We start from the raw sequence: 27,864 nt of genomic DNA, 5'->3' as shown, positions 1-27,864 counted from the left end.
ATAAGCTGTATTTCCAGTGTTCAAGGATTGTTAAAACTGTAACACCCTTGCCCCACTACTATGTTGGCGGTTCTGCTGAGCAGAGAGTGGTACACCATTCAAATAGTACCTGCTCAAGGTGGTCCTATGTCAGGCCCTTTTCACTGATTGATGGCTAAGAGAGTGACTGCGGGTGACTGTACAGCAACAGAGCGCTTCCATATAGAAGGTGTCTCTGATGAAATTGTCATATTGCCATATTACCAGATACATCTTCATGCTCCAAGATGTCCTCAGTTCTCCTAACAGGTCTTCTGTCCATTTGTGATACTACCAGTAACCCACATGGCACATTCCCTGGACTTACCACCACACCAAACCCAAAGAAATGAGCCAGAAATGTGTGTCTGAATGAGTGTGTGTGGTGGAAGCCCCCACAGAGTGTACGCCTTCAGATTTGACTCTTTATTTGGTTTCGATCATGAGCCCCTTCTCGAGAAAGAGGTCACCTTTATTGCTGATATATTAAGGTCTGAACTACTACTGTAAGTGCTTGTGCTTTAAGCAAGGAGAGGGAGGGTTTTTATACAGCATTTATGTACAGCTTCTATACATGAGACAATCACTAACATGACAGAGTGGGATATGTTCGGCCACGTGCTCCGTCCACTCCTCTTCAGACTAAGGACAAAAAAGAGGAAGAAGAAGAAGAAGAAGAAAAAGACTTTCCAAAAATAAAGACATACACACTCAAATGGCATGGCACTCAACACACCACCCTTTAGAAAAAGCAAGCAAAGTATAGGTCTTTGGGAATTTCTTCCAATAAAAAGACAATATAGTTTATTCTATGTTCTTGAAGAGCTATGTTCACCTTGGCTGCATTTTCTATCCTATGTTACATGGCAGTGGAGTTTAGAATGATGTAAGAAAACAAATGAGATAAAATGAACCAAAAAATGAAAGAAAAGAAAACCCATCTGAAGCTAAGGGAGGTTTCCCTAATTCAAATTGCTGCTATGTGAAGAGAAAATGGAACAAACGTGAGCATTACGACAACATTTTGAGCAGGACGCTGTGAGCATCTACTGCTACACAGCTAATAATAGTTGAGTACACCTAGGAAACCAACTTTTGTTCATGGCACTCTGGCACGAGTTGACCCTTCACTGCCCGCTCAGCAGGCTGAACTAGTCATCTGAGTTCAGTTTAGGAAATGGCTTAAGTCCCTGAAGATCCAATAAGGCCAGGAATGGATCTTCTTTTCATGTATATATATGTATATAAAATATCCTCAATTAATCACGTTCTGCTGAGTCAAAGGGCTACTTATGTTTATGTGCACTTGGTTATAAAGTGGTCATGGCTTTTTTTTTTTTTTTTCAAAAATAATAATAACTCTTCTAATATCATTTGATTATTCTCCTCCACTTACTAAAATTCCAGTAGCACTGTGTGGATGCATAGGGAAAAACAATGTGTGTTTGACGACATGCAAAGTTAATTGACCATTTGTTGCAGATTACTTGAGATTACTGCCCAGTACTGTCGATAAATTTCAGGACATTTACTGAATTACTGAATTACTGCATTACTGAATGGAGCAGGCTTTTCTGTTTCATCATCTTGCAAGTGTACACAGAACACGTTTTGAGTCAGCCGAGTTATGACATTCGAATTGAGTTACACACTCGATGTGCTGTTGGCAAAGGGGTGGGACAAGAACAGTGATCAGGCACTCTGATTGGATGCTCTACTTCTTCCTGTAGTTGCCCAGCTGAATGGCGGAGCGGTCAAAGACACAGCGGAAGGTGATTGGTTGCACCTCCCAGTAAGGCACGGGGTTGCTGAACAGACTGATGCCAGAATACATCGCCTTCTTCGTGTTGTAGCTCGGGGGGCAGAAATCCTCTGTTCCAACAGCAGCTATCTTGTTGGCGTGGAGATAGATCACCTGGTATTAGTGAAAGAGAGCAGTAGTGGTTAAAGGTACAACTTATGCATGTTTGGTGTGAGAAATACCTCAAATCAGTGGAGTTTCACTCATTCCATTTATTAATTTCAAATAATCTATTTTGTGGAGAACCTTTTTCATCAGACTGGTGGGCTACGATAACATTTTGCCCCTTAGATGTTTTAACAGTGTGGCAGTTTATAACCATGGATGTTTAAAGTCAGATTCTTCTTTATTTGCATTTAAAATTCTAATTCTAAAATTAAAATCTATTTAAAATATTGTAAAAATTAAACATTAAATGAGCTGTAACCTTTGTATATACCACATTTTACATTGAATTAAGCCCCCCAACAAAAAATTAGCCACCTTGTGTGTTTAAAGTGGTATCAACTTTAGGCTCCTGCAGAAGGTGTTGCATGAGGATGCTTGCAACGGGATTTATAGATTAAGAAGAGCTGCTACAGTGCAGTGAATGTCTCATTTGATGTGTGAAAAATAGGTCACAAACAAAGATGTTAATGATTGGCAAAAAGGAGTAGTCACATTTGGCTGAGCCAAACGCCTTAGTGTGAAGGAAGTAGCTAGATTTGCTGGTGCAGCCTAGCATGCGGTCATATGGGTCTACCAGCAGTGGCAAAAATATCATAAAGATTTTCATAATTCTTGAGCAGAAGTGAGCAAGGCCTCTTTCATGGCACTCTGCTTCATATGTTCATGGTATGCAGCTCTGTATGGAGTGTTTTTTGAGACACTGGCTGTGAAGGACCTGCGTTGTCTTCTAGAAGCAATTCTTGCGTGGAAGCGAAACGATTTTCATGCAGTCGTGAAACCCACCCTGTCCATCAGTTTTGTCTTTCGACCACAATTCTGATGAGAATTTCCTGTAGACTGTGATTACTGCCACTGCTGGTAGACCCTTATAACTGTATGCTTTGTTACGCTTGTAAATGCAGCTATTTCCTTTACACTAGGGCTGAAATGCAATCACTGCTTTTGCCAATCATTAACACCTTCTTTGCAACCCATTTTCCACACATCAAACGGGACATTCACTACACTACACAACACTAGAGGGGATGTTTAATAAAGGTTGTTTGTGTGCATTGGAGGGGGATTAGGTGTGTTTTGGTTTGACAGCTCACCTGGATGTACTTGTGCTCAGGCAGGCCAGCGGGCACACTGGTGAGAACGTTGTTGTCCAGGTGGAGCTCCCTCAAGTGAGGAACATTGGCCAAAGAACCATTCTCCACAACACTGATCTCATTGTGGCTCAAGCCCAGCCTACACAGACACACATAAGACACATACGCACACAAATAAACATTTGTAATAAAGCAATTGTCTGTATTGTAAACCAAATGATTGCTTTGTTCTGCTAAGTAGGACACAGCGATGTCATTGCTCAACCATTTAGCCCCTTCATGTAGTCAATCAAGGGAAAAGCTGCACAACACAGCACCGAAACAGAGAACAAAAGTATAACAGAATGGATACATTGGAGAGTTACATGAACTTTCTAAAATACATAGATTTGGCCAGTGGAACTGGGCAGTGCAGATGGAAAATGGGAGTAACACGGTTTTCTGCCTTTTCCTCATTTTCCAAAATAAACCCATGAAACCCTGCTGAATTGTAATTTGAATTTCATGGGATTTTTCTAGCTTCGTGGCGAGACCCCCCTGAACCTAATCTCCATCATATGAACCTCACAATTATCACATAATTAAATTAGATATGTCATTTGCTCTGACCGATACACTGTGACAACTCTGTCCAATGGAAAAAAAAGCTGGATGTGGACATGTTGCTGATTAGCTGTGTGTGAGCATGACTGTGTTCTTTGTGGCTGAAGTGATCCATGGCAAAGGCAAGTTCTTACTTGGCAAGGTTCTTGAGGCCTTTCAGGCTGTCAGAGGTGATCTTGGTGATTTTGTTACCATCCAGATGAAGCTCTGACAGAGAGCTGGGCAGGCCTGGAAGTATTCATAACAGGAGTAAAGAAAAGAAAGAAAAAAACAGTGCACTGACTGTATTATTAGGAATTAAGCTATAATACTGTTAAACTATAATTTTACTATATTTACAACATGGTGCCAAAATTTAATATGAAGGAGATTATGCTTAAATTGGAAATTGTGAGTTGGATCCCTGGTGATACCACAGCCATCCATGACTGGGAGTAGGGGTAGGGTATGACTGGGTAGGGTGGCCCTCCCTTTCCTCCTAATCTTTAGGGGAATTAGTTGGCGTAGCAGAATTGGTTTCTAGCGTTCTTTAAACGCGTTTGGGTGTTCATTAACATTGGCTTTATAGCAGTCTTAAAAAAGATACATGTCAGGTGTTGGTTATAAACGATGCAAAAATAAAAATTGAGGCAGTGTGTTTACGCTGTTTACCTTTGGGGATGGCGGTAATGTTGGTGTCAGCGATGCGGATGTAGGACACCCTCTTAAGATCTGAAAAAGCCCCTCCGTCCACCCCCGAACTGGTCAGTGGATTGGAACCAAGCTCTGAAACGCGAACAGTTTTTGTTTATATAAGACTTTACTCACTATTCATGTGTGATAACATGGTTAGTAGATTGATGCCTAAGCATTTTACAGGTGACCTACCTCATTATTCATGTGTGTAACTGCATCAGAATGTAAAATTCTCCACTATATTTTATTTTCAACACAGAATAAAGACCTAAGCTGTGGGACAGGTTGACGTGTTCCAAGCCAAGGGCCATGACATTTTTGCATTGCTGGAATGGGCATTTCACACGTGGCTGAACAAGTCCAAATGGAAAGTAAGGTTTCTGAGGGGTTAATACATATGAATGAAGGCTAGAAATGCACAGTGCTGAAGTGGAAAACTCTGAACTCTGTAAGAATGTATGCTGGAGAACACACACAAACATGCGCAGGCACTAACACATTCTTGGGTACAGAGATACGAATGGGCCCGTCTGCAATAATTATGGGGCAAAGTAGAACCTTAAACCAAAGCTTATGCAGCTTTATCAAATCTCTGTTTGGGTTTTGTTTCTGTGTCATTTTCACAAGGCTCCATGTGATTCACATAGTTTTAGAACTGGAGCTTAAAAATGTACAAGCAAATATCATTACTGTATCAGACAACTTAGCAGGGGTGGAAAATCCTTAATTTCCATTCTTCAATTTGTATTTTATTCCAGTATTTTCTCCGTTATGGAGTTTATACAAAATGATTAGAGTTACAGTCAGCTTAAGGCTTCAGTGTTCAGTTTAGAAATAGGTTTAGATTAAGGTGATTAAGTTTAGGTTTAGATGTAAGTTCAGACATTTTATTTGGATTTTTCTAGTCATATCATAACTGTACCAACAATCAACACTTAAACCAAGCATTAATAGATAGATACCCAAATATATATTTTGTGTGAGAATGTTCATGCAGTACCCATAGTTTCCATCATGATTCTCAGCAGCTGATATAAATAATCACAAATGCTACCATATATGTGTCTTTTAGTTTAAGTGTCGTTTCAGAAGAGGCCATTCAGAAGACAATAAAGGATATATGTAAGATAACATCAAACAGACTTTAGACATTAAGAAGATACTGAACCCTGTCTGCTGGTGATCCTCTAGAGAAGAAGAACTAGACTTTGCCTAGATCTTGACTTAACCCTGCTTACCCATTACAATGACATGCCCCATGCCAGCAAATGAGGCCTTCTTGATCTTGCTGATCTGATTCTCATGGATGCGCAGTTCCTGGAGGCTCTTAGGCATGTTAGCAGGAATTTCCTTCAGCATGTTCTTGGAAAGGTAAAGCCTCTGGAGGTTGACCAGGGGAGCAAAGGCCTTAGCGTGAATGATGGTGATCTTGTTGTTTACCAAAATGAGAGCCTGGAGGAGCACACATAAGATAAAAGCATACATATCAGGTTTCAATGAGAAAGATGGGAAATAAAGAAAAACAAGCTGTCAAATAGACCTGTGAGTACTGCAAGTGTGCGCTTTTAGTTAAACTGTTGACTGTTCTTTATGCAGAAAAACACAAAGGGCAGATACTTAACAGCAATGTCTTTTCCAATGGCAGTAACTAATAGCACTTCAGAACAGAAAATTATCATTTATAGAGCTTAGTTCATAAAGCTAATTAGATATGGCAAACAGAGCCATTGTAGATTGAAGTTTTTCTTCAAATCAAATTCAAATCCCACTGGAGTCCAGCAGATTGAAGCTGCTAGCCTATTCCAAAACATACTATGAACGATTTCTCCCTCCACCCACTTCGGCTGACACGTATCCAGACAGGCAGAAATTCTGTGAATGTGTTATTTCTTAAAGGGCAAGCAATGTACTGTAGAAACAGCACTGGGTCTGTGACAGCAGTCTGTATTTATTGTGCTTCAGAAAGCACTATTAGCGTACAGACAGAGGGCTGATTTCCAAAAGTGGATAGTTTCCCCTCCCTGCACCTGGGACTGCAGGCATACGTTAGGTCTGAGCCATGTGGAACCATGTGGAGAGCGAAGGGAGAGATTTGGGAGGTAAAGTTTTAAATCACAATAGAAAGCCTCGGTCGAGCATTTGTAGCAACACGTAGATTACTGTAGCACTACTGTTGTGCAACACTCTTCATGTTTTTGAAAACCTGGTTGGCCATTATCCTTTTTAAACATTAAAATTTTAATGTTGTTTGGGAAGCGTGCCCTGTCTCCATGCAAAACTGCAGACACACTGTCTGATCTGCTTCCTTTAGGAACACGCCAGTGGAGCAAATCACTCCCTCTTAAAAGTATTTTTTTGGAACGGATTAGTTGACATTTTTTGTGGCTGATAAAAGTGTTTAAGGATCCAGTTTCCAAACAACAGGAACATTTTTTGGACGGTGGTATTTTTCCCTATATTTGCTTTTTAAGAGCACATAATAAAGTGCACACACTCCATGTCAGAATAAAAGGTGCTGAGAACATGGGTAGAAACGGTATATATGCACCCTCAACATGGTCTTTAAAGCCAAAACAGTATGTAGCATTTACATCTTATAACATATCTTATAAAATCAGGTTGAGGCTCCCCTGTCTCTCACATAGGGAGAATAGTGCCTCTACCGTGCCTCTACCCTGGGCTCGGCATGCTGCTCACTGCACTATGTAACTTCGGTGAAGCGGTCAGGAGTAATGCTACGTAACCTAAGTCAGGTTTAATTTTTTAATTCTTTAATGTCACTTAACTGCATCAGTCCACATGTTTCTTTCACCTACAACGACGGTTCAGCATCCCTCAGCTTGTCCAGAAATGCATATGAAAAACATGTCCTTTAGTGGTGACTCAAAGCCAATTTTCACTTCCCACCTGTAGAGGGACCACTAGAGCAAGAAATGCCAATTCTCGCACAATACTGCTTTGAGGTACAATAGTGTATCCTAAATGTACATTACTAAGGGATTAGGTATGGCTATGTACCCTAAGTAAAGCTACTGAAGATGTACCTTTAAGAGTCCCACCCAAGTGACATATAAGGTACCGCCCCAGAAACAGTTGGTACCTTTTTCTGGGAGTGCAGCTAATTTTGAACACCCTTCCTTTTGATCACTCTCATCAGGTCAAATAAGGCAAGCCTTACGTGTTAGCCCTCTGTGTTGGACAGGATTCTTGTTCTGACCATCCAATTTAGAAAATGAAAGCAACGACTCAGAATAAGATATAAGGAGAGAGAGAGAGAGAGAGAGAGAGAGAGAGAGATAGCTTACATGAAGCCCTTTAAGGCCTTTAAAGTCATTCTCTCTGATCTCGCTAATCTTGTTGTTCTGCAGGTCCAACAGAGTGGCGTCTGCTGGGATGGCCTCTGGAACAGTCTTCATCCCTAAGGAAGATAAAAGCAAAATCTGTCAGAATAACTGAACGTGATAAAGTGAAGTACATCTAGATATTCGTAAACATACAGTACTTCAGCCATTAGAAGGAAAAACGAGAGCTGTAGAGTGTAGGAAATGGAACCTGCCTTAAGATGGCTTCCCTTCTTAAGGCCACACTGAAGTGTTACTTTCATCCAAGAGCTGATAAAATAAACCTTGCTCATCCACTGAATGTGTCAGCTAGTTAAACTGTCCCATGAAGTGAGTGATCACGATGGAAGGAACTTGATTGTTTACAGTAGGACTTTTCTGGTAGACAGAGGTTTCTCTGTTCAGTTGAGAGCTTGGGCTGATGGGAAAGTGAGTTTTTGGAGGATTCCAGAGTGTTTCCAGAATTTCCCACATTAAAGCGCTGATTGGCCACAGATCGAGTCGGCTGCTCTCCATCAACTCCATAGCCAAAAAGTAATGACAGCCCTGAGGTGGAGTCCAGCCTTTTTGACCACTCGAAGAAAAAGCTGCAAAGGATTTTTAAACCTCAGCTGGACGACTTTAGGATATTCTAGATGGCAAAATCCGAAGTAACCTATGAAAAAATATGCCTCAGTATTAATATATGAGAACCCTTATATACAGTGGTGGCTCAGTGGTTAGAGCACTATATTATTGCTCACAGGATTGTGGTCTGACCCCAGTTTTCTAAGCCAAGAAATGTGAAGAACAGAGATTCGTTGTATTGTATAATCACAATAAAGACCCATTATGTAGTTATATAGTAAAGTCAATAATCAAAATGTACTTGTATGACTTGTATCAGTGGGTTTTATGAGGGTATTTCAATGGGCAATGGTTTTATAGATACAATCGGGGAGGGAAAGGTGTGATGATTCTAAGGGCCTGTGACTGACAGGGGCTCTAAAAAATGTATTGAGTATTTTGGCAGAATTGCTACAGTTGTGGGGCCCAGTGTAATATATTTTCATGGGGCCCAAAATCCTTGCCAGCACCCCTGGATACAACCATGAAATTCCCATAAAAGATCCATTGGAATGTTTAAATGGTCAGGTGAAATGGTTCTTCTCTATTAGAGAAATATAGATCTCTATAGAGAAACTGTTCTTAGTTAGTTAGTCAAAGAATCTTGTTTGGAACTCTTTTGGCTTGAGCAGAAAAATCACAAAACTGTACAGGAATTGTCCAGCCCTGGTGTAGACCTAAATGTCCCAATTAAGAACCTTTAAGAACTTTCACAAACCTTGACGCTGGCCCACAAAGCCAAGAATGGACCAGCCCCTCCGTACTTGATGGCAATGGTCAAAAGCTTCAAGTACGGCTCGGCTCGACCTGCCATCCCTCAAAATCCACGGAAGACAAGCGTCCAGGCTTTTTTCTGTCCTGGCACCAAAGTGGTGGAACAAACTTCCCCTTGGTGTCCGAACAGCAGAGACGCTCGCTGTCTTCAAACACAGACTGAAGACCCACTTCTTCTGAGAATACTTGGGTGAATAGCAGAGTGGTCACCTTACTGACTTGTGTTAAGTAATGTCTAAGCTTAGAGGTATCTTTGAATTATTAGTCTATTCAAACTAGCTGAGGTTTTTACTTGGGTAGATAGCAAAGCACTTTTGTAAGTCACTCTGGATAAGAGCATCTGCTAAATGCCTTTAATGTAAATGTAAATGTTTAAGAAATGGGTCACACAAATTATATTTAATACTCTCACACATGTCACATATTAATACGTTCTTGGTTGTTATCTAAAAAGATATTTGACTCTTCTGAACTCTTCTGAAATAGAGGTAGCAAAAAGGATTCTTTGCAGAATGACATAGACAATGTACTTTTTATTCCCTAAAGAACCTTTCAGTGAAAGCCTAAGAGAATATTATTTTATGTACGTATAAAGTATAAAGACCTTTTTTGAAGTTTCAAGAATCTCTATATAACATACTAGAATATAGGTATACAAAATAGTTAATATTTCACATTCTTTATGGCTTTATGTAAACAAATCATACATTACATATGAGTAAAGCATCTATTAAATACATTGCTTAGAAAAAATAAATAACAATTAAAAAGGCTGGAAAGATATAAAGAATACTTGGTTCTCAACTTTATGTCATTGGTGTCAACCCATTTAAACCCCTCTTTCATATAAAGGTCTTTCTGGGGCAAAGTTTAGAAGGAGGGATTATTCCAGAGGGCACATGGTAAGCTACTGCTACTTTCACTGCTACTTTCTTTTAGCCAGGTTATACATTTTGGAACAAGGCCTTTTTACATAATGAGGGGGCCTTGCAGTGCATTGCAGATTCTAGAAACTTGACAAAGGTCTTAAAACAAATTTTCTTGGATTAGTGTGTTTCAGTGGGCCTGGGAATCTGGTGTAAGGGCTAAAGAGGCAATCCCTCACCACATACCTAGCCTCTGAGGTCAGTATGCACAGAGTTCTGCTTGAAGAAAGAGGTGAACTGTACTGTTTGCTGAATAGCTTGGGTTAAAGGATACCACAGAGTATACAAACAATGTAATTCAAAGATGGACGAGTAAGAGTGATTCATGTCAGCATTCTTGACATAAATCATCAGGTGTTTAGGTCCTAACACTGAGCCTAAAAGCTTTTCTCCCAACATCTCTCTCTCTCTTTCTGTCACTATGTGGAGGTATATAAACAGTCTGAGGAGTTGTCTCTCAGAGTGTATGATATAACAGCAGAAAGCTGGCCACAATATGAAGGGCTCAGACACTCAACGAGCCAATGTCCATGAAAGATGCCTCGCATATGTTCCATTTGGCCTACTCTGTTTAGTCTTTGAGCTCTTGTCTCTCAGCGCAGACCACTGCCATGAATATAGGTCAAGTATGGTCTATTTACTCTGCATGGATTAGCATTTTACAATTTACTGAAGATCATACAAAGTTTTTATCAACATCATAACACAGCAGAGAGGCAGCGAGAGCCTGTCTGGCCATTCTAGGTAAACAGTTCTGAAATGTTGATCGCATTTGCTGCGTATCACGATTTACTGAAGATAATACAAAGTTTATATCAACACAATAGGGCTGGAGAGAAAGCCTGCCCAGCCATCTTCAGTAAACAATTCTGAAATGTTGATCAAACTCATCGCACACGATCAACTGAGTGCAATGAAGGTCTGAAATAACACGGAAATAATGTTTTGTAATTTCATATAAATTTGTCATATAAAAAAATAAAACACGTTTTTGAGGCATAAGTCAAATGTAGGGTAAGAGGGGGATAAGCAAAGAAGTCCAGCTGCTCTGCTGTTTAATCATTTTCCTTTTTCTTGTCTGTTTTTTTAACTATGGTCACCCCTTTTTGCTCCCCAAACCAGCAAAAGAAAGTGTTTTACAGCCTGGCCACCGGCCTGAGAGTTTTATAGCCTGGACACTGGCCTGTGTGTTTTACAGGACATCTAGCATTACCACACACACATAGACATGCACATACAATCTTAGTGAGATAGGGTAATTCATGTAGTACTGAATTTAAAACGATATATAAAAAGATTTCTTAAAAAACATTTGCTTTTTGCTTTACTAACACTACATACAATTTATTAAGAAGACTACAATATTACTGGATAGGGCCTCATTCTGGGTAGGGCATCCTTCTGGGTAGGGCTTTGAGGTTGTGGTCCATGTTGACATGATTGTGTCATGCAATTCCTTCAGATCTTTCAGGTGCATGTTTTCCAATTTCACAACATTTCAAAGAGATTCAGTGAGATTTTGGTCCGGTAATTGGGAAGGCCACTGAGGAACATCATCATGTTCATGAATCAGACAAGGTGCATTATCTCACTAAAAGTAACTTTAGTCTGTGGATAAACTGTGGTCATGAAGGGACAAACATGGTCAGCAGAAATACTCAAATATGCACTTAAGCAGTGATCAACTGGTACAAATGACCCAAAAGGTGCCAGTTTATCAGATCAGGCTACGTTTTTTCAGTCTGTGTAGTTTTGACGGCCCTGTGCCCACTGCAGCCTCAGCTTTCTGTTCTTGGCTGATAGAACCACAACTTTGTAGAGCGTTTATCTGAATTACCGTAGCCTTTCTGTCAGCTCCAACCAGTCTGGATATTCTCTGTTGACCTCTCTCATCAACAAGGCATCTCCATCTGCAGAACTGCCGCTCACTAGATGAATTTTCTTAATGACGCCATTCTGAGTTAACTCTGATAGTAAATTCTGAGACTGTTGAGCTTTAACCCTTTTTGAAATAACAAGCCTACACTTTAAAGGTCACATTGTTATCTAATGGTTGATCTTAACATTACCTGAAGCTGTTGGCCCATATCTCCATGATTTCATGCATTGCACTAGTGCCATTCCATTGGCTAAATAGATAACAGCATGAACGAGTAGGTGTCTTCCTAATATAATAGCTTGGTGAGTGTAGGAGTGGGGTGGTTTCAACCCTAAACATTTACTTTAGTTAACTTTAGTAACCCTATGGAAATGTGTTTCTCCTTCCAGTTTATCCAACCAGTTTGTTGCTTAAGCAACACCAACAAAAACACACACACACACACACAAACGACAGGGATCCCATACATTTCCTCAGCAAATAAGCTTCATATACAAACAGCAGTGCTTGGACCCCTGCTGTTTTCAGTACTGTTTTCCACACCGCTGTGGAGCTGTGTAAACGAGACTCATTTTTCACTGCAAAAATGGGTGTGTTTAGATGGAGAACAGGCCCGTCAGCTCCCCTCCTCTGCTTATCCAATCTCCTCTCCCCCTCCCTTCCCCTCCTCTGTTCCTTTTCTTTGCTCTCTTTCCTCCCCTCCTTCCAAGCCCTGCCAAAGGGTCTGTAGAACAGATGAGTGCTGCAGGCTCTCTCTTTCTCTCTTTTTCCACTGGGGAATGCAGTGTTACTTTATGAAATAATGGAACCTGCCCTTCTTCAACATCTGTCCATCTGAACATCTGTAATCATTTAACGGCCTCAGAACGGAAGGGTTGAGTATAACTTCAGATTTCAGATTTCCATATGCATGATTTTTCACTATACCTCAAAGAGGACTGGTAATGGAATCAGCCCGCTTCCAGATTGGTTATCATTCATACGGGATCTGGAATTGTCCTCTCACAGTTGACCTGTTTCATTAACATTCCTACATAACAATCAGTTTACATGTAACTCACCCCTAAAACATCACGTCATGGGACTTCAAAGCTGCATTTCCATCCACAATACACAATGCACAATACACAGACCTAAGCACAGCTTGAGCAAAAACCTCAGGAATGATGATCAGAAGCACTAAAGACCTTCTAAAAAGACAGCAGAGGATCTTGGTAGAGGAGTTAATGTGTCTCTTTTAGTAGAACACAAACACATTGAGACCTCACAGCTAAAACCCAGTGAAAACAAACGGGAAAAGTCCCGAACAATTAAACAAATCTCAGAAGTTAATCTTCGTAATTACATGGAAACAAAGCACTGTGCAGTTCATGATGGAACTGTTCAGTAAAAAAAAAAAACTCTTCGACCCTGAGGATGAGCCACGTCTGCAGCAAAAAACAGACCCTGAAGATCCAGACAGAAAAACAGACAAGACAGGCAGACAGACAGACGTGCGCGCACACACACACAAGTCTGTGGAAGTAATTAGGAAAAGGAGGCTGCCGTCCTGCGGCCAGTGCTTGGTTGTGAACGGATGTGAAGTGTGGTTCACAGCATGCGAGACCATTTACAGTGGTTTACAGACAGGCTCGTTATTAAAGCGACAACTTGACGATGGGCAGATCAAGCAGGAGAAAGTCTTTAGTCATGACACCTCCGCATCTGACTGCTAAGGTACTTCGAACTTCAAACTCATAACCAGCGAAATGCCATGGCTTTCTCAGGCCTGTAACATAAACCCTATCAAAGCTATGACGCAGCGTACTGTTATGGACCTTCACAGTATATTAGTTTACTGAAAAGCATCTGGGATCAATGGATTAATTAAAAAATATATATATATATTATTCATGGTTAAAGGCCCATCACGGAAATCCCTATACTATATTGTCACAAAAATCAACGCATCATACGTCTGCCTATTTAGCCTACAGCAGTTTAACCCATCTAGTCATGTTAAAGATGGCATGAAGGGGTCAATTTCAGCCTGCACTGTTATTAGAATACAGGGCACAACCCACGGCAGCCAATCAAAACAGAGGTCTTTTAGATATATCAGTCTGCACAGTAACGAAAACAGCATTTTTAATTCTGAGGGATAAAGAGAAGCTGATCATGTAAAAAAGTATGACCTTAAACCATATGACCTTATCAAACCTTATTAATGTGTGTATATATATATATATATATATATATATATATATATATATATATATATATATATATATATATTTGGACAAATGTATTGGGACACCTGTTTATTCACTATTTCTTCTGGAAAAAGAGTTTCAGAGTTTCATCTGATTTTGTTGGAATAATTGTCTCTACTGTACAGGGAAGGGATTTTGTAGCACAGTGAGAATTTGATTGTATTCAGCGACAGTGTGGTCAGGATGTTGTATTATCATCATCCCACCTCATCCTAAAAAAGTATTGGAAGGAGCACCAATATTTCAGAGGACACATATTCATTGCTGAACATTTTAATGCCCCTTTAGCCCACACCTGATTTTAGGCATGGTGACAATAGGTTTATGTTTATCTGCATTGGTATTTGCAGATCTGTGTCAGCAATGGGTGCAATTTAAAGTCACCGAATGCATTCTATAGAAGAAGGGGTGTCCACAAACATTGGGACAAATAGTGTATATATATATATATATATATATATATATATATATATATATATATATATATATATATGTGTGTGTGTGTGTGTTAAATCAGTGAAAACACGTGTGTACTGCCAAGATGTAATAGCTTTTATTCATGTGGAGAGTTGGGCACAGAACAACGCAGGGATTTTCTATATATTTAAATGTTCACTAGAAGGAGCTTCTGCTCAGAGTCCTATTTTTTGCTAAACTGTAAAATAAACATTTTGTGGTTGAAGGAGCTTACCAAGATCAGAACACTGAACCACGCGTAGATGGCACTGGCATCTAAAGGGGCAAACTGGCCCAGCAGGTTCCTCTAATTTGGGTTCGCCCAGATCCGGAAGATCAGCTGAACCAGTTTCGTCCTCCATCATGAAGTCCAGGAAGCCAGACTGGCGGAAGGGTAGGGCCCAGCAGACGGACACCAGGAGCAGGGTGAGACAGGCCAGCCTCATGATGTCAGTGACCTGGAGGGCAAAGGAGACAGCAAAGGTCAGCAGTTGAGGTGTTTTCATGGCAGCAGCCATAGAGTGGATAAGTCAGCAGGCTTAGGTGAATGCGAGGAATTTAGGGAGCAGAGACAGGGTTCAGGGCTTTCGCTTTTTTGGAGAGCACTGAATGTGCAAAGCTACCATGCTTTACATATTGCCGCTGTCATGCAAAAAACTTGTGTCTCCAAATGGCAACTTTCCATGAGAAAAGGCCTTCTTATCTCTCCATGAAAGTGAATGTATTCCAAGTAATTTTATTCTAATTTTGGAACATTTCTATTGGTTCGTTCGTTATTAAATTGTGACACAATATAAAGAACAACTGCCACATTCACATTATGTCAAAAAGTGAAAAACTGTAAAAAATAAAAAATAAAAACCTGAAGATTCAAGATAGATCATATGCTTTGGCCACAGTTAATTGGATTTATATTCAGTATCAACGATCATAACAAAATCTCTCCTTATCTACTCACGAACGCAATTTCTGTGATTTCTAAGGGTTCAAATATGGAATATTAATAATATTGGAATAACATTGGAATATTGGCTTAATACCAACAAATAGTGTCAAACTCCAAATAGTGCCAAAAAACCCAATTATACCCTATCAGTAATAAATATCTATGAAAGAATGTAAGAAGGTGTTAAAACCTGCCCCAGGAAAGCAGCCTGCAGAGTTTAGCTTCAGCACTAATTGAATCCAGCAGTCAGACGCTCCTGAAGAAGTTCATTAGTTGTGTCAGGTGTGTTAGATCTGGAAGATTAGAGCTGGGCTTGGAAATTCCTACAACTACAACTGATCACTCTTTAATAAACACCCCTAGGAGTACAGTGGCCAGGATTAAGGCATTTGACCTTGGTGAAGTCCAGCTCCTGTCTCAATTCATTCTACCTTTAGTCAAGGAGAATAAAACTGGCATGTCAGTCAAGTACAGGCCTCCTCCTCACTCAGACACACACACTTTGAGACATACACACATGCACACACAGACAAAGTCTTGGGCAGGGCTGGAGCCATTTGAATGAAAGGAAAATTGCTGGGTAAGTAAAATTCAGGGTCATGTCAGGTTTAAACAGTTTCGCTTTACATTCTATCTCTCTCTCTCTCTCTCTCCCTCTGCAGTGTAATTACAGTATAGCCACCAAAACTCTTGGATGTTGACCTCTGGGAAGCACTGGAGTTTAAACCTGACAACCTCATCAACAAGCTAGAGCAATGATGCAATTACTTTTCTGTACTGTTGCACTCACAGTATATTCATATATAACGGCCTATGTAGTAAATCAGGAAACAGCAGGCCAGCAAGGCAAAAAAGTGCCTTGTCTTAGCTCACTTGTAAATTAATCCAACTGATTACCGGCAGCTAAATTCCAAGACATCATTTCCTGTTCAATTTATTTTTGCAATCTGTCAAAAAGACAGGAGAATATATACATTACCCAACCCAACTGACCTTTAGTTTCATGTAAGATTTCATTCAACTAAAGTTGAAAGTGCATATAGTCACCCTAAGAAGTATTATAGAAATAACAGCACAGGGCCAATCCTTGATCTCAGGTCATTGATCCAAAACATATGTTTTCGTCCAGCATGGCTCCAAAACACTGACTTAATCAGTTGGATGAAACCGAGAACCTCTGTTTCCCCTCCAAGAGAACGAGGTTAATCAAAGTCCCACATGTATCAAGTTCCAAACTCCTGCTGGCTTTAGGCACATACAAAATGACAAATGGAAACAGCAGGACAGACTCCAACAATGTGACCTGTTACCCTTGGTTCCTACAACTCTCCACATTTTCTATTTATTACAGGGATACATGTTGGAAGCAGAGATGTCATTAATCAATATGGTGAAAATGTTGCAAAGATGACAAATGTATTGATTATTTGAAAAACCAGCACTTGATTATTCTATCCAAGGCACTGCAGGTAGGAAATCCTTATATATATATTAAAAGCTGGTGCCCATCCCTTTTAGAAATGCCTCAAATGCTCAGTCAACTGACAGAACTCATAGAGATCCACTTAGCCTATGCACCTGGAGTTCTACAAGTGGTCTCCCCATCACCAAACAGGTCGAGACAAGAGTTTTCAGCCTCAAGCACTGCTTTACCTTTGCATCCTTCCCAAATTAATGGATTCCTGCCATGGCTTTTTGACCACCACCTCCCCACCCACGAGTCTTTAGGAATGATTGTGCTTGCAGGGTGTATTGCCACTGAAATGAAGCCACAGTCTGGCAATGCAAGTAGGTGGAGACCCTGAAGAAAACTAAGAAATCTGGATTTCATGTTGCCTTGTCATTGTTGACACAAAAATACAACATGGTATTGGTACAGGCATGTTGTGACTGGGTTGGTCTGAGCAGGCATAGTCAGCGTGGCTTAAAATAGAAGGAAATTCACTGATTTATCAACTGCTAGCTAGGTGCTAAGAGTGGTACTGGAATGGATACTGGATACTCCATGTGTTGCTAAAAGCTTTCATTCCCCCAAAGATCAGTTACCTTGCCCTTCCCTTAAACCTTACAGCCTGCATAGCTCTGATGGTCTTTATTTTTGTTTCTTTTAGGGATTTTATAGCAGACAATTCACCAACTTCAGAAAAGCCTCGCCCAGACATATCCACAAGGGTTTTTTGAGCAATACTACAGAAGAACCATTTTTAGTTCCATAAAACCATTTTTTGAAATTTTACATTTAACTGCTTCAAACTTTGCCATCTCTTTTATAAATAAGTTATTTAAATAAATGATAATAGTTATTTATGGAAGGCAATCAATGTCACAAACCCTACTGCTGGAGACCTACCTTCCTGCAGGTTTGACCTCCAGCTCATTTAATTAAGCTAATCAAAGATGTCAGAAAGCAATAAGCAGATTGATCATGTGGTGTCAAGTAGTCTTTGAGAACTTCTGGGTTGGCTACCAATGATTAATTTAGCTCTAACGACATTTCTCGTGATCTCTGGCACATATAGTATATGAAAACATAAACAAAAACAAAGAGCCGCTCTAAATATCATCAGTGGACCTTATATGGTGGAGCCGACACCCAATTTTCCTGTCAATACCAAATTATTACTCTTTTCCTCTACTGGACAAATGGATTACCATCTTAGTAGGAACTAATTAGGTCTGTATTCCGTTTCAGAATCAGAATGCTGTGTTAACTAGCAAATCCTCTGAGATCATTACAGCTCCTCAACCCTAATGGAAAGCACTTCACTCCTGTGGACCCTGGAGACAGACTGATCGAATCAAGGCCACATGTGTGTTTAAGCCAACAAAGCCGCGCTGCTGGCTTTTTCCAGCCTTGAAAACGTGCCTGGCCTTGTAAAGAAAATTGGCCAAAAGCTTCACCCCTACCCCTCAGACCTACAATAAGTGAGAAAAGGGGCTGTGCGACTCTTTAAACAAACAGCTTGCCCTCACTTTCCCTCTTTTCCTCTTTTTTCATCCTCTGGCAATGCATTTTTAATGACCATAGAGTCAGTCAGACACAGGTCTGAGTTGTCTCCTCAGGTAAAAAAAAGGGGTAAAAGGATGGATTGCCAGCATTGCTTGATTTCCACATTCTCAAAAAACTAGCAAGAAACATAGAATGACCTTCAGAGAAACATGTTATTTCAACTACCATATTTATGAGAACCATATTTATGACATTTAGTTGAAGCTCTTGTCCAGACCAACTTACATTTTATTTTAGGCAAATGTAGTGTTAGGAGTCCCAAGGATTCTTATTGGTGTAGAGTGTGTGCTTGTCCAGCTGGGAAATCTAACCCACAGGGCCACAGGGAAGGGGGTGTTGTTGCTCATTGTGCTTCTTTGGTTCACGAAACCTTGAGCCTTGAAGATGGATAATTCTTTACTGCAGTGTTTTGATCTAATCTCTATCCAGTTCCTCAAAACACACTCATAATACAAGCTAATGGACAGTGTGTTTTGATTTAGTGGGTGGTCTGCTCTGTACGTCCACAACAAAACATAATTTTTTTTGGTCTGTGACTCTACAGATGCAGCAGATCAGATTAGATTGAAAAATTGAAAAACATCCATTTCCAAAACCTTCTTTAGGGAATCAAAAGTGGTCTTCACTATGATAGCACTCCAAAGAACTCCTCAGGCACCTTCCTTCTTAAGCGTGCAGGACTACATAGTGTTTGCAATTATAATACAAGTTCTGCATATATTGTTAACATCAAATGCTATGTAATTAGTTTGTTATTGTGCTGAAGTTACACAGTAATTAGAGCTGTGATAGGGTTTTATATGCCTCCTGAGGGAAAGAAGGGCTAATTTCATCTTCCAGTCTGCTGGAATGAAAAGTACAATATTTATATAGGGTTCCCTGTCATCGTGATTGATAGGTCTACTTCAGGGATATAGCATCTGCCCTCACCTCACCACATCACCCACCACCCTGAAGGTTTTTATGCAGGCTGATTACAGGAGAGAGGTGGAAGGAAATAACATGTAATCTTAAAGGAGAAACAGGTAATGAAAAAGTTCTAGAGTATAGTGGTTGAAGTACTGTAGTTATTCAGAGGCCTGTCTTAAGGAACTTCTTAATTAAGAAATTCTTAATACTAGACTTAAGAAAGGGTTCTGTGCATGATACCACTGATTAACCACTATACTATAAAGATTCTTTCAATGGCAAGAGACCCAAAACTGGTTCTTCTATAGCACTGATTCAAGTACCACATTTTTAAAGAGTTCAGCATGGCTTTTTACTTTAAATTGCTAACTGATGAGTATAACCCTACTCTAATGCAATCTCTGAACAGTAATTCAGGTCACTTTACTGTAAGATTGATGATACCACTGATTAACCAGCATCCCTGTTTGTGGTCACTGAGATTCTCCCTTGGCTTTTCAATTGAACGCATTTTGTTTAAGCTCTGTCCAACTGGAACCATACTAACAGCCTTAAAACTTCTAGATCTAACAATTGCTGTCGTCCCTGTAGCTTTAACAGATTGACAATGAGGTTCATGTTCAGTTTTGAGAGTTCTCCAACAGTAACACACTTTTACTCCGCATTTTTGGAGATGCATGCTGAAATATGTTGTGTAGGAAATAAGCCATTCTCAATCTATGCATTCCCCACTTCCAATTACCCATATCCATCCAAGCATTCTCAGGGGTCCGTCTCCAGAGGGGCTGTCAGTAATGAATCAGTGAAGGTATTTATAAAGCTACGGGACATTTAGAACATGTGTGCCCCTTTTAAAGCAATCAACACCCACAAAACACTCCACGTTTCCCCTCCAATCACCATCCATTCTGAACTGATTTCCTACCATGTGCTGATCTGCAATGATTTCTCCCTTACCTGCATAAATTATCTTCAAAAATCTGTTTTTTTTTGTTACATTTCTGTGACACATGAGATATACTTTTACTCTAATTTACCCCTTATGCATCTAAACAAACCAGAAAGACTGATGTACAAGTCAATGTGAGGAGCATAGGGCTACAGCTACTTGTAAGTGCTGACATTGCCCAGAACTGCCAAAAAGCCAATGAGACTAGTCTAGCTAGCTAAACCTAAACCTTGTTAGCTTTCAACCATTGCTATTAAACTCAAGACTCAGTAAATGCCAAACTCAAAACACACAAATACTGATGAGTGACTTATGAAAGGACTAGCTAATGATAATTAGGACATTTTACATTGTCTAGTTGTGAGAACTTTCTCAACTACTTCAAACAGGGAACACAGTACCCATTACCATATTAATAATTTCCAAGTGCACATGTGAAACCATGCACAATGTATTTTACCCTGTTATAAATATTTATTCAAACTAGATATATCTTTAATATATCCCCCCGATAACCCCAGTTCATATGCTCCTGGTTAGTATTTTAACTATTGCTTTAATAAAAAAATGAGACTCTTGGATTATTCTGCAGTCCAGTGGTCAGAGCATTTCCAGACCACTAACCCAAAGTCAAAACAACAGTCAAGATACAATTAAGACCTTTTCTCACAGAGCTGTGGGTAATTCCCTTATATTGGTTGTCTCTTGGAATCCACACCAATATGGCCACAAAATGCTCTTCTGGCACTCAGTGACCAGTTTAATAGAGAAAGCATTCAGGGTGTTTTAGGGTCAATTTAATGGGTGGCATGTGAACTGTTAAGCCACATCAAAACCATTTCATGAGAGAAAAAAGACAGTAAGGTTGACGCCATTAACCACTGCAATATTCAGCCTCCAAAGAGCTAGATCCAACTTTTTGGTGTAGCCCACAGTCCTTTTTCTCTTTCTCTCCCACCCTCTACTGTTCATCTGACCTTTATATTAAGCATTTTTTCGTTCAACCCAATGTAATAAACAGAACTACATTGGCTTCTGTCTAGCAAAGGAAATTTCAGTTATTCCAGTAATTCTAAGGGAAAGAAAGAAAAAAAAAAGTAGGACACTAGCCAGTGTCCAGCGTGGCTACTCTTTCAGTGACTTTCACCTCTGAAAGTTACAGGCCAGATGTAGAGATCTGGCTTGAGAATAATATTCGTGGCATGGGCCAGTAACATGATCTGCAGCAGGAGAAGAATAACAGGGCCCTGAAATCTGCTAGCGTTCATTGGAAGCAGAGTCAACACAGAGAATGTTCCCAGTGGTGGTGTTTAACAGCATTTCCCAATTTTTTGTTTCACAGGACAGATCATGCGAAATTGGGAAATAGAGTAAAGCCCAAAGCCAGCGTGGAATTGCCTAGCCCCCAACCCTCCCTCCTGCCCTCTCTCGGGCTTACCCTTCGTTTGTGTTTTGAGTTAGTTGGGAATTTTGTGGCGGCTTTGCTGGGAAGTGCTGGAAAGTCATATCTGCCTATGGTCGGAAGGAAGCAGTATCATTAAGGGATTAATGAGATGTGGGTGCCAGGTACTCATCTCTCTCTCTCTTTTTCTCTTTCCTTCCCCCTCTTTTCACCATCTGCATGCATTTTCAAGCATGTGTGGCTGAAGGCAAAGTGGTGCCATGGGAAATTGGAGTGTTTAATGGAAAATAAACAAACAAGACTAAGAAAGAAGTGGCAGTCACAGCACATGTAATGTTTGATATAGTTAACTTTACTAAATTAAATACCTTTTACCCATTTTCTACTGAGAAATAGTCTTTTAAGAGTTTCCTCTTATTCTATGGGCTGTATACGTTTAACTCCGAAATGCCTTAATAGTCAGCTTCCCAAACTGGGATTGTGCCAAGTCCAGGACAATTCTCCTTCTAGTGGAGAATCCTTATCTTCATACAACTGTTGTACAGTCCAGGACTAAGCATAATCCCTGTCTGGGAAACTTAATTTATTCTGAAGACCACGCCCATACAAGCAAAACTGCTGCTAAACTGCTAAGACTAAACTGCCATAAATTGTGATGTCACAAAAAAAGACAACAAAAGTCTAGCCCCGCCCACCCAAGGTGAAGTTATAAGGAGTATTTCAACCAGGCTGCTTCATGAATGAGGCATAACACAGGGCAAACCATCAGAGCAGAACTCATTTACATATATCAGCACTTAAAGTTAGAGTTACCAAAAAAAGAGGGAACTGGCTATGTAAAATGAATTATGAAAATGAGCTATGACCCACATGAACATCACAATTGTTCCACTAAAACACAACATAGTGTGCTCCTTAATATCAACAAGCTATTTTGTATGCCCACATCCTCATGCAAAGGATTACAATTCACTCACCACATGGAAAAACAATTGTAAGTTAAGCTATCTGAGTAAGGGATGGAATGGTGGACTGATGGGCCCATGAAGGTAAAGGGGTTAAAGGTCAGCTTGACCACATGAGGAAAAACCTGGGATAAAAGGACCAGAAGAGAAAGTACATTGAAGTTAATAGTGTTTTCACTGGAGGCAGATTATGGGGAGCAGGAGGGGGATAAAAGAAAAGGTTGAAGCACTTTCCCAACTTTAGAGAGTCTCTTATGTCCCACACATTACTTCCTCTGCAAGGAGTTCACACACACACTGTAAGGCAAGATGATAGGTACTGGACATAAACACTGCCCACAGTAATAATCCATAGTGCACTGTGACTGTGAAGTAGTAGAAGACTGTGTGTAGAGTAAGTAAGTAGCTGTGCTGCATGCTCTGGTTCGAACCAAAGAGGTGAACATCAAGGGCTGAAAGTTAAAAACTATGCATTCAGTGAACACGCAGGCTCTCACACACACATGCACACAGACACACAAGAGCAGCATCAGCTGGTCCCAGCTGCACCACACCCCCTTATAAGCTTACACACACACACACACACACACACACACACACACTGAGAGAGACACAAAAAAAGAATAAAATACAGTACATGCAAACATACAGTCCTTCTGCTTATGCTATATATTTCAATCCAGTGCTATCCAAAACTAAGGTACATCATGCAGATCATTGTGCTTATCTCTGATGCAACCATGAGAAAGCCAGCATCAGCTCTCACAGCTGAAACAGTTCAAAGCAAATAGCTAATCTTCTCAAAGTATTCCAAATCCCTTCAAAAACCAAACTTCTCAAACTTTCCAAGGGATATTTAACCCTTAACCACAAATCTACAGAGTGAGGAGCCCTTCTGTCAAACTGCTGGTCTATGTCTCAAGCTGTCAAAACCCTTACCTCCAAGTCAGCTAGGTGCTACAGAGAAGGGTGGTTTTTTATTGTGGGGGTAAGTATGAAGCGGCCCTTACCTGTGCTGTTTTTTGCAGAAAGTGGAGAGAAGAGGACGTTCAGCCACAAATCCAGACAGAGTGATGGGAGTGGAGCTGCGCCGCGGCAGGCCAAAAGCCGATCACTGTGTGGACACTTGCAGCCAACAGCAGGCAGGTGTGCTCTAGCAAGGGAGGAGGGGACGAGAGAGGAGCAGCCAGAGAGAGAGAGAGAGAGAGAGAGAGAGAGAGAGAGAGAGAGAGAGAGAGAGAGAGAGAGGAGAGAGGAAGAGAGAGAGAGAGCGGGGGAGGGGTTGGTTTGTGAGTTTGAATCCTTCTCCAATGAGATAATTGGTGGAGAACTTCCCCTTTGCATGCAGTGTTCCAAAAGCAGCTGAAAGAGGAGGAAAAAAGGAGCAGTCATTCGAGGGAAAAGGAATAGTAAGAGGGAGGGATAGGCTGAGTTTTAGAGCTGAGACAAAGGAGGGGGAAAGAGAGAGAGGCTACAGTCAGTCAATGAACAGTGACTGCACTGGCCATCTTTCAAACAGTGTCATCTGGTAGTGATAGCACTGCAGGACCTGACTCAACACATAGCCCAGTTTCTCTTCTTTCTTTCTTTCTTTCTTTCTTTCTTTCTTTCTTTCTTTCTTTCCTTTTCCCCTTTTTTTATTTCATATGAATGTCAACCCTCTCTCTTTCCTTTCTCTTTCTTTCATTCTGTTCATTTGTATTCAATCTCTTTCTCTTACTTTGGGCCTGTTTACACTTGGCATTTACCTACATCATGCATTCGGATAGTATCTGAATCTCCTTTGACCGGATTCTGTTTACACTTGCCATTAAAATGCCTCCCCAGTGTAGCCGGATGGGGTCTGATTTTACTCTCCAGCACACCAATGTGTTTTACTCCCTGTAAATAATAGTTTCCCATCCAAATTGTCCTGCTCCGGGAGGCTGTGAACCGTTTAGAGTAATGTTGGGTGTTCTACAACAATAGAACAATAGATGGTTCCTGCATTCCCAATAACGGCTCTATCAGAAAACTCAACAGACTATTTGAACTGCAAGGAAACAAACTCTGTAATACTGCTCACATCTACCGGTAAATAAGCACATAAACAGAGAGAGAGAGAGAAACCAAGATATACAATAATAATTACTCATATTAATTAAAAATAATTAAAACAATTTCCTCGACAGATGTATTTCTGCTTTCCTGACAGAATCTGATCACAGAAAACACATTCCGTTTACACTTAAATTAAATGTGGACAAGATCCGTTTCTGACCACCTTCGAAAAGGGTTTGAGTGATCCGATCATAATCTTGGATGTTTACACCTGGCTTTTCACACAGACAAGTGAAATCTGAATGTGATCTGATCACCAAAACGTTAATGCCAGGTGTAAACACTAGCAGCCTCTTTTTGTCCCTCTCTGTCTCTCACTATCAGGATTCTTTCTGGATAAGTAATAATTGCCGCGCAATAAGCTAATTTGCAAATGTCTGGCCCTCACAGAAATCAGATTTTAGTCTAACTAACCCGAGATGCATTTGAGTACCAAGTGTAAATGGGTGTGGCTAAAACCTTATTACAGCACAATCCAGATACTAGTCACATGAGGTGACCAGGTCTTTGCCCCTTTGTCTTTTTTTTTCTCCCTCTCTCTCAGTCTCTCTTTCTTTTCTCACTCTCACTTTATGACTCTCTCTCTCTCTTTCACTGTCTGTGTTAAGAAATCTCTGTTACTCACAGGCTTGTGTTGGCTTTTCAAGTTAGCAACATTTAAATTTTGCGTTTGAAGAAAGCAATACTGCACAGTCTCTCTCTCTCTCTCTCTCTCTCTCTCTCTCTCTCTCTCTCTCTCTCTCTCTCTCTCTCTTTTACTTTCTGCACCCTGTTTTTTGTGCAGTGGAAACATTCCTATCAGTTGTGCTTTTGTTTCTCAGAGAACCAAACACACACAAAGAAAGAGAGAAAGAAAGAGAGAAAGAGAGAGAAAGAGATCCAGATCATTATTAGAGCTATTTACTTGCTGTTAGGAACAACTCAGGAGCGATTTGATGTGGAAATGAGGTGAGTGGAGATGAAGGGGGAGGAGAAACTGGCTTTTGGTCAAAACTAGTTACCAAAGCTGTGGCCCACATTCAAGCTACGACAGTCCTCCCCCCTCACCCCCAACCCCCACCCTCGTCCTGTTCTCTGTTTCTTTTTGTTCCACTTTGTTTTTGTACCGAGATCGAGAGATTAGGATAATGGATTTAATTTAATCCTCTTAAAATATCACTGCCTATCCTCAAGCTTTGAAGCCTTTTTGATGGTTGCTCATGTGAACACAGTTAGTTTAACAGTGCAGGAGTCTGACCACCTCAGCCACCATCACAGTCTATAGACTGCCCTTAGTCATAAAACACATATCCTTCCCTGGCATGGCCAAAAATATTGGCATCTTTGAAATGCTTCCAGAATATGTACATCTCACAGAACATTGGTGCAATTCCAAAAGCTTGCCATTATTATAAACATCTGATACCAAAGAATAGCCCCACCAGTTTGCACAGAAGACCCTGTAGTTACTGAATAAAACATCATGGTTTGTAATAAGTCTTTCTGCATAAAGGGGTTAATTTCTTGTGTTTAAACAACATAATTTCATAAAAATAATTCCATGCAGAACTGCAGAAGTACACAATAACTGAAATTATTTGGCCTCCTGTAACCATAAATGAGTTTCATATTCCTCTCTACCAAAATTTTGGACCACTATTCTTTTGCTAACTGCTCCAGATTAGAGCAAGATAGAAGTTTCCCAAATCCGATTTTCTCAAGAAATCAGATTTTTTAAGCTGTTCACACTATCTTTTTAATGCGACCTATATCTGCCATTAGTCTGAACAGTGTTCATGCTCCTAAACTGACGCACATCACAGCATCATAGGAGCTATCAAGGAGTTCCAGTAGCTAACAGGTGGGCTTATAACAGAAAATGCATTTGAGATCGCTGTAAAAAGTGCTTGTTATTTGCCCATGGCCACTTCTTTGGTTTTTGTCATTGTTTTCTTTAAACTTTTATCTATCAGATATGGATAGGCTTTCAATACCACATATGAAAGTAGCCGAAATCGGATTTGAGAATGTCGGATTGTTAGGTTGAGAATGTGAATTAGTTTGGTGCCGTCCACACTCCACACAAATAACACAACTGTGTCACGCATGACGATAATGATCAGATTTGAGCCATTTTTACCTGCTGTTTGAACATGGCTTAAGATTTAAGGGGGTTCCTTCTGCTGTTTTGAGATCTCTCCACAGATGTTCTATGTTAGATCTGGACTCCCCAGTGCTTTGTATTCAACAATTTCTGGATTCTTTTTGAAGTATGCTTTGGGTCATTGCTGCTGAAAGACCCAGGACCTCTGACCCAGCTTTCTCATATATTGCATTGGATATATTGCATTCCAATATTCATTCAGAGCAAGAAGCAGCAAAAAAAAAAAAAACATCTTTGAACCTTGTTTGAGTTATGTTCGACTGAAGGGCCCATATTCTTTTCTTTGAGATCCTCATTCATTTTCTGCAAATGGTTAAATGATGGGCTTTACCAAAAAGCTTTATTTTGGTCTTATCTGTCTGTAGGACTTTCTTCCAGAAGAACTGTGCCTTTTTTAAAATATTTATCTGTGTTAACAGTGGGGTCCTCTTGCGTCCTATTTCATTCAAATGGCAACGGATAGTGCTTGCTGACATTGTTGTACTTTGGGTCTACAGGTCAGTTTGAATTTGTTTGGAAGAACAATCTATTGTAGCAATTTTACATTCATTTTTATTTTCTGTCCACGTCCAGGGATGTTAGCTACAGTGCCATGGACTGTAAACTCTTGCACATGCTTAGTGTGGTATACAAACACAAAGACAAAGCCAACCTTTTCCTATATAAACTGGTTGAATGTGTATTGCCAGCACCTGTTACTTGCCAGGAGCCATTAGCGAGTCCAGATTTGTACTTCTCATGCTGATAACTTCACAATACTTTAGACTTGTAGTTCTATGTACTCTGTTCACTTGGTCTACTCAGTCTATACTGTATATATACTCATATATACAATAACTTTCACGGACAA

General features: G+C 40.3%; 1 protein-coding gene across 1 annotated transcript; it reads right to left on the bottom strand.

Annotated features, from left to right (window-relative positions):
* Positions 1–429: 429 nt before the first annotated feature.
* dcn (decorin) lies at positions 430–23,940 on the bottom strand. The gene is made up of 8 exons (XM_072672884.1): positions 23,782–23,940; positions 14,826–15,048; positions 7,662–7,774; positions 5,595–5,808; positions 4,333–4,446; positions 3,816–3,909; positions 3,079–3,217; positions 430–1,933 (listed from the first exon to the last, which is right to left on the bottom strand). Exons 2-8 carry the CDS (start codon positions 15,034–15,036, stop codon positions 1,733–1,735), a joined length of 1,086 nt encoding a protein of 361 aa, XP_072528985.1. The 5' UTR covers positions 15,037–15,048; positions 23,782–23,940; the 3' UTR covers positions 430–1,732.
* Between the last annotated feature and the right edge of the window lie 3,924 nt (positions 23,941–27,864).

The sequence above is a fragment of the Salminus brasiliensis genome, chromosome 2 (genome assembly GCF_030463535.1).
Source record: "Salminus brasiliensis chromosome 2, fSalBra1.hap2, whole genome shotgun sequence".
Taxonomy (NCBI): Eukaryota; Metazoa; Chordata; class Actinopteri; order Characiformes; family Bryconidae; genus Salminus; species Salminus brasiliensis.
Note: the sequence above shows the minus strand (reverse complement) of the source record. Positions and strands in the feature narration are given on the sequence as shown.

What these genes read in the sequence shown, in the direction of transcription:
- dcn (XM_072672884.1), bottom strand. Translation starts at nt 15,036, where the DNA reads ATGAGGCTGGCCTGTCTCACCCTGCTCCTGGTGTCCGTCTGCTGGGCC. An exon ending in GGGGCATGTCATTGTAATGG is followed by an intron (nt 4,447 to 5,594) that starts GTAAGCAGGGTT and finishes TTCGCGTTTCAG; the next exon opens with AGCTTGGTTCCAATCCACTG. An exon ending in CTGAGCACAAGTACATCCAG is followed by an intron (nt 1,934 to 3,078) that starts GTGAGCTGTCAA and finishes CACTAATACCAG; the next exon opens with GTGATCTATCTCCACGCCAA.